Below are 11,740 nucleotides of genomic sequence, written 5' to 3' on the forward strand. Positions count from 1 at the left end.
GTAAAATAAGCCCTAACCTAGGTCTATACGGGCCCGGGCCTGATTTCAGGCCAACGTCTTTCATATATGAAACATTACATATCTATAATATTTTATATTAAAATTTTATTTTATATATTATATAATATATAAAATATTCATATAAACTTTGATTTTATATATTATATAATATAGAATATTACATATAATATAAATTATACATGTCATATTATAATATTTGTATATAAAATATATAATATAATGTAAGATAAAATGTATATATTATACACAAAATACATAAGTTTAAGTATATGCGGGCCAGGCCAGGCTTGAGGTATTAAACCCAAGCCCGGCCCTAAAATTTACAGGCCTAATGTGCGTATAAGCCCGGGCCAGGCCTGAATACAAAACCTATGCCCAACCCGGAATTTCCAGGACAAACTGAAATGATCACCTCTGAAGCAGATTTAAAAAATAAATAAATAAACAATACCGATACAGGCTGATACACCCTACTGACATATTGCCCTGCATCGATATTTTGAACCTTGATTTTTAGACCAAATTCAACATAATTGTTTAAAATTATTTAGGCTGGAATGAGAATATAGAGATATGGATTCTTGTTGGGGAGAGAAACACAAAACCTGGAAGGAAATATTACAGGATCCCTGTACCACATACCCTACAATCCCATAACTTTATGTACCACATACTGTTTATGGGCCCTACAATCCCATAACTTTATGTACCACATACTGTTTATGGGCCCTACAAGCCCATAACTCTATCATTTATGGGCTCCACTTAATACACCGACGATTTGCCAACCCCAACTCTTTCTGTGTCGGTCCAGGTTTTGATCTCTCAAACAATCTTCTTTTATTAACTACTAATAAAACCGAGGCCCAGTTCAAATTATTGCAAGCAAGTGTTTGAATTGAATTTATTACTTCGCTGCCTCCACAGCGCCCAGATCTACATACTCTGTACATACAACTCTGACGTTTTCATCTTTTTTATCAGATTGGGAGCTTTTCTTCACGGGCGACATTCTCCTGGTGAGCCTAACGGAGACCAGCGCCAGCAGTGTCGCAGAGGGCACAAATATGGAATCAGGGATGACCTTGATCTTCTTAACCTGTGGGACGTTCTCTCCAACTCTCTTCAGAACCATGGCCACCGGTGGAGTCACCAATCCGACGATGACGGTGGTGTCATCCAGCTTGCTAAGCTTGGCGTTCTTCTTCACGAAATCGATAAACACCTTCTTCTTCTCTGAATCTGGGGCTGCTTCCCAATTTCTAAAACATGCCTGCATTTTGTTTTTCAAGTAAAAACCACATTGGGGTGTAACGTTCAGCAGTAAGAGAACGGATCGTAAAGCAATATGAAATCCTTCATTTCCTTACCTCCACATCTTCCTGTGGCGGTACATCGTAATGCCTACCAGGGAACGATGAGTTGAACGAACTGCATTCACAAGGCGAAGTGTAAGATTGAGGAGCTGCATTCAATGGACCGGTTTTGGATTGAACCCCCTACAGTCTAAAAAGTTTGGACCAATTGGATGGATCAAGAAGACATATTGGATTGGATCAATCCAGTACAAAATTTATTAGATTGGATTGGATCTGATCCGTTCTAACAAATTTATCTCCATTGGTTTGGATTAAACTAATATGTAGTCCATTGATATAAGATAAGAATATATGTATCAATGGACTGGGGGTTTGGATTGAAACCAATCTAAATTAAAATGCATTTAAACAGATTGGATGGTCTAAACATTAAATTTGACTGGTCCAAATTGATCTAAAACATTTATCAGATTTAATTGAACCTGGTCCATTTATAATAGACTCACATTGGACTGGATCGGATTGGATCAGATTCAGTCCAATTGGCACCCCTAGGGATGACACCCTCCTCTAATTGGTATTGAAATGGGACACGAGAAAGTGAAGTTTAGTTGTTTTGCTCTGGGGAAGCTTTGTGACATCGCCAATATATGCATCAATAGAATAGGGTTGTCAATGGGTCGGGTCTACCCGATGGGTCCTAATGGACCGAATCAATTATAACAATTTTGGTTCTAAAATTTTGTTCTAATTAATAATTAGGTCAATTCTGATTCTTGATTGTTACGAACTGATTATTTTATTTTTACATATAATATTTTCTTAATTGAGGATATTGCCAAAATACCCCTGATAAATCTGAATTCTGAGCTACCTGAAAATATCAAGAATGGCAAGATGGAAATCCTCAAAGTTGAGAATGGGTTTCTTAATGAACCGCCTGTAGAGTTCATCTGTTACCGAATCCAATATCCATAGATTCTTTAATGAAGGCCCTAAGGAAATAAAAGAAAAAAAACAAAGATAAGTAAATTCTATCAAATATTTCTTTGTATCTTTAATAGAAATTTTTCCCAATATGCATGCTTTTGTTTTTCTTTTTTTTTTTTTTGAAATAAAGCATACATATTCCAAAAAAGGTATACATATTCGTGAATAACCCAAAGTTGTCCATCCGAATTTTTTTTCTTATTTGAAAAATACCCATTATAAGTTGGACACATAGAAGATTCATGGTTGCTAGAAAAATAAAATTATGAACTTAAGCACAAATATAACTACATGAAATGGGTCCATTGTATCCATTCCAAACCCAATTCCTAATAAAACAATGGAATGAAGTCATCACCTAAATTCATTCTAATTTTTTCATAATTGGAAACAACAAACTAATTTCAAAAGTTGGTATACAAAAGCAAATTGAAGTAAAGATACGATTGCATGAAGATGAAATGGAGAAAGAAATTTACAGACCGTTTCCCATGAAACTCATGAACATCCCCATCTTGAACGATGACAAAAGGAACCCAGATTACAGCAACTTAAAGAAGCTGGATGGGTTCATCTATATGTATGACAATACAGAACAACGGGCAGAAATAAAAAAATGAAAGCCGATAAAGGGAGAAAGAAGAATGGGATAAGATTGCTTGTGTAAGTTGTAAGGATTCTGGGTGAATGTAAGCAAGGAATAATATATCTGATTCTTGACTTAATTTAGGTGTTATAGAACCGTTGGAAAATTAGGAACAGCTGTTGCAACCGATCGACCTGCAGATCAAGATGTTCAGCATCCATTGAAAGAGCTTCTCAATTACCAAAATGCCCTCCTTTTTTCCATTTTACTGCAAATTATCAAAATAACCTTGCATAATGAGGTGGCAACATATAATGTTTCCACTTATTTCCCGGCGTGACCCTTTTGTTTTTGTGTGTCTAGTAAGCTTTTAGTTCGATAGGTTTGTGATGTGGCATAACGAATTCTATTTTTACCCTCTTTAATTTATATAAAATAAAGGTAAGCTAGTTGAACCAGCTTTGTGGCTTTTGAAAAATAAAATATTTTGTTTTATGAATATAAAATACTTTGGCTTGTGGAAAAGATGAGAAATCAAAACCTTGTTCTATTACAAATTTAGGGGTATTTGTCAACGTGTATGGTTTTGTTTCTAAAAAGTAAAAAAACAAAAACAATTTTCATGTCAATAAAAATATATTAATTTTGCTGATGTAAAAGTTTTTTTTTTTTTTAAATAAAACCGATCATGTTGCTGAATACCCCTTTGATTAGCTAGGCTTCGTTTGGTGCATACTTGGCAATTTTGGCAATTTCTTAGTAGTATTTCATTATTTTTATTTTATTTTTTGTATGTATTCGATTCTATTTACATTTTTTCATCCAACGTTTGTACTTTATTTACTTGTAAAACTGAGAAAGGTAATAATTATAAACATTTATGACAATTAGGCACCACTAGACTCCACATCAGTGCAACAGTGAAAATATGTCTGACCGTTTGTAAAAGCTTTAAAAAATAACTTCCTTAAATGATAGGCATGCACAAAAATTGAAGTCCATCTTTGCCATTCTCAATGCGTACAGAAAAACAAGAGAGGGAAACTGCTGAAGTGGCACCTATATGGCAGTGTTTATTAAATAAACTCCCACAGAACTAAACACTGTTAATAATAATCCACTACAATTCATAATCATCTAAATTTGCTTAGCAATCTCACATTTCAAGAAAATATGAATATTACCCTCCCTTTCCCCACAAAAACAACAATCAAGATCTATGTTCATTCCTTTTCTTGGTAGAAAAGATTTTGAGGGGAGACGATCACTAAGGAGAATATGAAGAAAAAACTTTTAACTTTGGTGGGCACCCATCTTCTTGATAAGGAAAATATGAATTGAACTTAGGCTGTGTTTGGTTGTAGTGCAAATAAATTTGCACTGATGCAAAATTATGGTAGTACAAATTAATGATTTGAGTGTAAATTCTGATTTATTTTTATTTCAAATTTTATCTTATTTTATTTCATTGTAGTATAAATGTATAAATGAAGTAAAATATGACTTAAAACAAAACAAAATAAGATCCAAAATAAAATTAAATCAGAATTTGTATTATTTTCATTTGCATTCCCATGCATTTGTACTAGTACTAATAAGATTGCATTGCAACCAACACAGCCTTAGCGTTTAATTTCTAGATAAGGGAATCCATCTCCTCGACAAAAGGAATAAAAATTGGCTTAGGTACCATAAAACTCAACCGATTATAATTAGATCTTTAACCATGATGTTGATGTTTCTAGATTCGTCATTCCCAACCATTTCACAAATTGGATCCTCCCCAATCCAATTATTATTATTTTTTTTAAATTCATTGGATCACCCTTTCCAATTCTCCATATCTTATCTTATTATCTTTTTGTGAGAATCTCATGCTGTTGGAGCATACCTTTCTATGCCCAAGATGCCCTACTATGGATTTGATATCCCATAGACTATTGTTACAGATATGCTTACTTTTCACAACCTTTAACTCATAAATGAAGGTTTTGAATGCCCCAACCACCTTCCTCAACAGATTTTTTTTTTTTTTGCATCTTATCAAATATTTACCAAGGTTGAGTTTGGAAGCAGCACAAATACAAATATGTAAGTGCAAAACCTTATATTTTGTATGTATTTATGCTGTACATATTTGCATTTGTACTCTTTCCAAACTGAGCCCAAGGTTTTGTTCAGGATTTTGAAAGAACTCGTCATAAAAATTGGCATCATATTAATGGTAGGCTTAAGAAGGGTAATCTTTGCCTGCTAGTGAGAGAGTTTTTCTTTTTTTTGCTTCCATTCACTTGAATTTGTCTCTGTTCTCTCCAAATTTTAAAAGTGGTCCTAATAACTTTAACATCAATGATAGGAGCACCCAAATATTTCTCTTTTTTATTTTCCCAAGGGATTTTAAGGATTTTTGCTAAGATTTTCTGAAATTTCTTTAGGACATTACTAGAATACATAAGGTCTGATTTCCTAACATTTGGACATTGACCTGAAGCCCTAGGAAACTTTTCAATGATTTTTTTAATTTTCTTAGCATTTTGGAGGAAAATATTTGTAAAGATTAGGCAATATACCAGATTATATTCTTTTCATTTATCCATCATTTACCATGTGGGAGATTTAAATTCTACTAAGATAGACTATAAAACTAGTTTAAAATTCTAGTCATGTATATAAAAGTGATGGAAGGCATGCCATGTGATAGATTTTTAAAGATAAAATTCTATGGTCATGGCTACATGTAAGGTGGAGAACATTCCATGTGATGGACTTTTAAAGGTATGTGATTGATTTGGTTAAAATCATCTAATGAGGGGATCTTTGAACTCTGTTCTGCTCCAGCCAATCTCCATTGCCAGTGTTGTTTGTGTTCTGCTTGTATGGACTGAATCCCTGGGGTACTTGTGTTTCTTCATTGTCACCCATAGGCTATTGCAGTTTGCTTATGACCATGTGGATGTACAAAAGCGTCCTAAATTGTGTTTCCTTCATTTTCCTTGTCGAGTTGAACTCTTCCCAAATTCCCATAAATGCTGAGGCTGCTACTGCTATGCCCCTGACACCAAATATGAAATTTCCAACAATTTATCATCACTTCACTAGGTTTACTTAGTGGGATATCTTATGTCTGCCTGCTTGCCTTCTGTCTTATTTTATCTCTTCTTTAGTCATCCTATTGAGATACACAATTTGATATTTCCCAGGAGTAGTTGGACCCGTTTTCCTTATTGCTGATGAACGATCAATTCTTGCAAATAGTTGCAGACAATGGTGGTTGCTGAGGCATTGAATCTCCCATAGTTCTACAATCTCATGATAACTCAGGTTGGTGATCCTACAAGCCACTAGTCAATTAGAATTTTGCATAATTTGGTAGATAATGTAAACTCAGATGATCCCAAAATTTCTTTTCATTCTTACGAGGAAATCACAGTAGTCCACATAAAAATGACACAAAAAATTCATCTATTTCTGCATGATCAAAGGGGCAAACCATTAAGAATTGTTCATAAAGTTGCATAGTTTACTGAGTTTTCTATATTGTTCCTAATTATTGGCGTGAGCTGTCAAATTAAAAAAATTATAGGATGTAAATCTCTTTATTGATGTAAATCCCTTGATTCAAGGGATAATTCTTATCATAGCCATAGTTTGTGTATAGCCAAAAATAGAATAGGGCCTGCATATATATGTCTACTCATTCTCTGTAAAGATATATAAGAAAAAATAATCTCTTTCTTCTACATAAGTTGTCATGGTATCAGAGCCTATTGATCCTTGACAAACCCATCTACCTTTCTTTTTGCCAATCATATCAGATTCAGAAACTTCAGATCCTTCTGGGGAACAACAATCCAACCCTACCCTCACCGAATTAACTACCAAAATGGCTGAAATCCTGAACAGACTGACCCCGACTACAGAGACTCCCGCTGCTCAGATTGGCATTAAGTTGGACGGTACCAACTATGCTCTTTGGTCCCAAGTTGTTGAGATGTATATCTCAGGCAAAGACAAATTGGGATATATTAATGGCGATCTTCCCCAACCTCCTCAGACTGATCCAACCTTTCGGAAATGGCACACAGACAATGCTATTGTCAAGGGCTGGTTGATTAACTCCATGGATGTATCCTTGATTAGTAACTTTATTCGATTTCCTACAACAAAGATGGTGTGGGATTCTATTGCTACTACTTACTTTGATGGCAGTGATACCTCGCAAGTGTACGATCTTCGACGCTATGTGACCTGCTTGCGACAATCTGGAAGATCTCTTGAAATATATTATAATGATCTCCAAGGTTTGTGGCGTGAAATTGATTTTCGTTGTCCAAATCCAATGGAGTGTGTTGCTGATATTCAACGTTATAATAATCTTCTTCAAGAAGAAAGAGTGTATATTTTTTTGGATGGCCTTGATGACAAATTTGACAAGATTCGAGCAGATGTACTACAAATGCATCATTTTCCTACTGTTGAATAGGCATACGCACAGGTTCATAGGAAAGCTATTCAGCAAAAGATCATGATCACCAGTAACAATATTGAAACTCCAGGGGCTGTTTTGGCCTCCAAAAGTGTTAAAACTGGACAATCTACTTCATCCTCAACAGACTCTCTTTCTTTGAGCAACGGAAAATCTGGTATGTCCTCTAAATCACAAACATCTTATGATGGAATTAAGTGTTCCCATTGTGGTAATTCAAAGCATAACCGAGAGAATTGCTTCAAACTACATGGCTATCCCGACTGGTGGCATGAACTCCAAGCTCGAAAACGTCAAGACAAGGTTGAAACTATTGGTAAGACTGCGATGGTTACAACAGAGCCCCAACTCTCATTCACACCACCTGTTGAATTATCACAAGGAAATGTACTCCTCTCAGATTCAGGTAACAATTTTCCCCATAACGTTGTTGATAGCAATGCTTGATACTTGAATCAGGGGCTACCGACCACATGATCTATGATGCTACTGAGTTTTCAAAAACTTCACCACCAAGACGGACTACAATTGCTAACGCCAATGGGGTTATATCTTTAGTCATAGGAGCAGGCACTGTGACCTTGTCACCTGCAATATCTTTAAATAACACTTTGCTTGTTCCCTCTCTCTCCCATAAATTACTATCTGTTAGCCAAAATTCCACTGATGTAAATTGTGTTGTGCTCATCTATCCTCCCTTTTGTCTTCTTCAGGATATTTTCACCAAGGAGATAATTGGGCGTGGCACTAGGAGAGGGGGGTTCTATTACATGGATGATCTTAGTATGGGTCAAGCACATTATGCACATCATCAAAATAACAGCAAAGAACAACGGATTTGGATTTGGCATCGCCAGTTGAGACATCCATCATTTGGTTACATGAAACATTTATTTCCGGATTTATTTACAAATATGCAGCCTTGTGATTTTCAATGTAACACTTGCATTTTAGCCAAGAGTCAGAACTATCTATCCTTTAAGTATGAATAAAGTAAAGTTCTATTTGCTTTAATTCACTCTGATGTGTGGGGGCCATCCCCGGTAATTACGGCATCTGGTTTTCGCTGGTTTGTAATTTTTGTTGATGACTGTACTCACATGACATGGCTGTATCTGCTGAAACATAAAGATGAAGTGTTGACTGTATTTCAATCTTTTCATATGATAATTAAGACTCAATTCTCTGCTAAAATTCAAGTTCTCAGGTCTGATAATGGCGGGGAATATATGAATCAACAGTTCCGAAATTATTTCCATATTCATGGACTACTTCATGAGACTTTATGTCCACAGACTCCTCAACAAAATGGCATTGCTGAGAGAAATAATCAGCACATACTCGAAACTGCTCATGCTTTGTTACTTGAAGCACATGTACCTAATCGACATTGGGCTGATGTTGTTACTATTGTTGTGCACCTCTTTAACCGAATGCCATCACGAGTCTTAAATTTTAAGACACCATTACAAGCTCTTTCATCACATGTCTCTCTGTCATCTGTGTTGAAGATTCCACCTTGAATTTTTGGTTGTGTGGCATTTGTACATGTGCATAAAAATCAATGCACAAAACTTGATCCATGTGCAACTAGGTGCTTATTTTTGGGATATGCATTACATCAAAAAGGATACCGATGTTATGATCCACCCACCAAACACGCCTATGTTACCATGGATGTTACTTTTTTGGAATCTGAAACATTCTACTCTCCTTCCGAATCAAATTCTTTCTTCAGGGGGAGAGTCAGAGTGAAGAACAGAATTGGTTTCTACCTGATTGGCCGAATAATAGTGCTTCAACAGAAATGGTGGATAATACGGAACACTCTAGAACAGAAATGGTGGTCAATGAGGAACCTTGTACAACTAATATAGTTTCAAGAGAGACATCTACAACACCAGAAACATCTACATCGCCACTTCCAGCTGAAATAGAGACCCCAACCTCTACAGTACCTTAAAACCCATCTCTTGAGAATATTCATGAGGTAAACTCTCCTACTACACCTTCAAGCTCTAAAGATATGAATACTTCTGTTGGTTACACTTTACCTTTCAGGCATAATCGTGGCAAACCGCCAAATAGATATTCTCCAGATATTGAGAATCGGAGGTCAAAGTATCCAATTGCCAATTATGTATCAACAAAGAGACTCTCCAAACCTCTCAAAACATTTGTGCAAGAATTGTCCTCAAATCATATTCCCACTAGTATTCAAGAAGCTTTGACAAACCCAAAATGGATTCAGGCCATAAAGGAAGAAATGGATGCACTATTGAAGAACAAAACATGGACTTTTGTTACCTTGCCCGAAGGGAAAAGACTTGTAGGGTGTAAATGTGTATTTTCCATTAAATACAAGGCGGATGGGTCGAACGAGAGATATAAAGCGAGGCTGGTCGTGAAAGGTTATACGCAAACATATGGCGTAGACTATCAAGAGACCTTCTCACCAATGGCCAAATTGAATATGGTTAGAGTTTTATTATCTCTTGCAGCAAACCTTGATTGGCCACTGCACCAGTTCGATGTAAAGAACGCCTTCCTCCATGGTGATCTTGAAGAGGAGGTGTACATGGACATCTCACCTGGTTATACATCGAATTCCAAGACCAAAGTTGCGTGTAAACTACAACGAGCACTATATGGACTGAAACAATCACCGCGGACATGGTTTGGGCGGTTTAGTCTTGCGATAAAGAAATATGACTTTCAACAAAGCAATTCAGACCATACACTATTTCTAAAGCACCAATAAGGAAAGGTAACAACCTTGATAATATATGTAGATGACATGATTATCATAGGAAATGATTTAGGAGAAATAGCAACACTTCAAAAGCAATTGGCAACTGAGTTTGAAATGAAGAACTTGGGGGGGCTCAAATAATTTCTAGGAATTGAAGTTGCTAGATCAATGCAATGTATATTTCTATCTCAATGGAAATACACCTTAGATTTACTATCCGAAGTGTGACAGTTGGAGTGCAAGCCGACAGACACACCAATTATTCAAAACCATAAACTTGGAGAATACCCGAACCAAGTACCTACTGATAAGGAGAGATATCAAAGGCTGGTTGGTAAACTTATTTATCTCTCACATACTCGCCCAGACATCGCTTACGTTGTCAGCGTAGTAAGCCAGTTCATGCATTGCCCAAGCGAAGATCACATGGATGCTGTAATGCGAATTCTTCGATACTTGAAGTCCTCACCTGGGAAATGACTTATGTTCTCAAAGAATAATCATTTAAGGATTGAAGGCTATGCAGACACAGATTGGGCTGGAAATATATCGGATTGAAAATCCACCTCAGGGTACTTTACATTTGTCGGTGGGAACCTTGTTACATGGAGAAGTAAAAAACAAAAAAGATGGTGGCCTTATCAAGTGCTGAAGCTGAGTTTCGGGGAATGGCTAAAGGTCTTTGCGAGCTTCTCTAGCTTAGAAGATTAATGACTGAAATTGGTTTCTCCCCAACCTCTGAGATGGACCTATTCTGTGACAATAAGGCTGCCATAGATATCTCTCATAATCCTGTCCAACATAATCAAACAAAGCATGTGGAGGTGGACCGGCATTTCATCAAACAAAATATCGAAGATAAAATCATTCGATTTCCTTTTGTTAAGTCTAAAGAACAGTTGGTAGATATACTTACAAAAGATGTATCCAATAAAAACTTCTACAACTCATTTGGCAAGTTGGGCATCCAAGATTTGTACACGCCAACGTGAGGGGGAATATTGGCATGAGCTGTCAAACTAGAGAAATTATAGGATGTAAATATCTTGATTGATATAAATCCCTTGATTCAAGGGATAATTCTTATCATAACCATAGTTTGTGTATAGACAAAAATAGAATAGGGCAATGACCGGCAAAAAAGCATTAGAAGAAAAGTTTTAGATATGGACTAATAAAAAAAGTTTCAGATAAGAAATTTTTGTTATATCGTTAATTAGCTCTTAACAATTGCACTCGTGCCTGTATTGGTCTTCAGTGTTATAACTAATTAAAGATTCCATATTCTGATAAAACTTTCAATATGCTAAATTGAATAGCATGGGCATGTAAATAGCATCATGAATATTTGATGGTGACTGATGTGTAGGGTAGGTAGCTTCTAGTTAAATGGAACTTCTGTTCAATAAACTGGTTTATGGAAATTGGTTATTTAAATATGGCAGCATTACAACTTGCATGGAAATTCTATTATTCTATGTTGACAATTTGATCTTCATCAATACAAGATGTAGAAACTATTAGGATTGAAATCTAGGTGCAACTGCTGATGGCCCCTTCATTCATATGTTTCAGTATCCTGTATG

General features: G+C 35.9%; 2 protein-coding genes across 2 annotated transcripts; one reads left to right on the forward strand and one right to left on the reverse strand.

Annotated features, from left to right (window-relative positions):
• Positions 1–836: 836 nt before the first annotated feature.
• LOC148880517 (calcium ion-binding protein) lies at positions 837–2,943 on the reverse strand. The gene is made up of 4 exons (XM_088967072.1): positions 2,814–2,943; positions 2,215–2,335; positions 1,392–1,452; positions 837–1,294 (listed from the first exon to the last, which is right to left on the reverse strand). Exons 1-4 carry the CDS (start codon positions 2,842–2,844, stop codon positions 929–931), a joined length of 579 nt encoding a protein of 192 aa, XP_088823198.1. The 5' UTR covers positions 2,845–2,943; the 3' UTR covers positions 837–928.
• Positions 2,944–6,799: 3,856 nt separating this feature from the next.
• Positions 6,800–8,925, forward strand: LOC148880518 (uncharacterized). Its single transcript, XM_088976553.1, has 4 exons — positions 6,800–7,363; positions 7,412–7,808; positions 7,862–8,070; positions 8,698–8,925. Exons 1-4 carry the CDS (start codon positions 6,800–6,802, stop codon positions 8,923–8,925), a joined length of 1,398 nt encoding a protein of 465 aa, XP_088832679.1.
• Positions 8,926–11,740: the final 2,815 nt, after the last annotated feature.

This window comes from Nelumbo lutea, chromosome 1 (assembly GCF_056320005.1).
Source record: "Nelumbo lutea isolate HS-2025 chromosome 1, American lotus-T2T, whole genome shotgun sequence".
Taxonomy (NCBI): Eukaryota; Viridiplantae; Streptophyta; class Magnoliopsida; order Proteales; family Nelumbonaceae; genus Nelumbo; species Nelumbo lutea.

What these genes read in the sequence shown, in the direction of transcription:
- LOC148880517 (XM_088967072.1), bottom strand. Translation starts at nt 2,844, where the DNA reads ATGGGGATGTTCATGAGTTTCATGGGAAACG. An exon ending in GCCATTCTTGATATTTTCAG is followed by an intron (nt 1,453 to 2,214) that starts GTAGCTCAGAAT and finishes TTGTGAATGCAG; the next exon opens with TTCGTTCAACTCATCGTTCC. An exon ending in CGCCACAGGAAGATGTGGAG is followed by an intron (nt 1,295 to 1,391) that starts GTAAGGAAATGA and finishes AACAAAATGCAG; the next exon opens with GCATGTTTTAGAAATTGGGA.
- LOC148880518 (XM_088976553.1), top strand. Translation starts at nt 6,800, where the DNA reads ATGGCTGAAATCCTGAACAGACTGACCCCGACTACAGAGACTCCCGCT. An exon ending in TGTACTCCTCTCAGATTCAG is followed by an intron (nt 7,809 to 7,861) that starts GTAACAATTTTC and finishes TACTTGAATCAG; the next exon opens with GGGCTACCGACCACATGATC. An exon ending in TTAGCCAAAATTCCACTGAT is followed by an intron (nt 8,071 to 8,697) that starts GTAAATTGTGTT and finishes TTATGTCCACAG; the next exon opens with ACTCCTCAACAAAATGGCAT.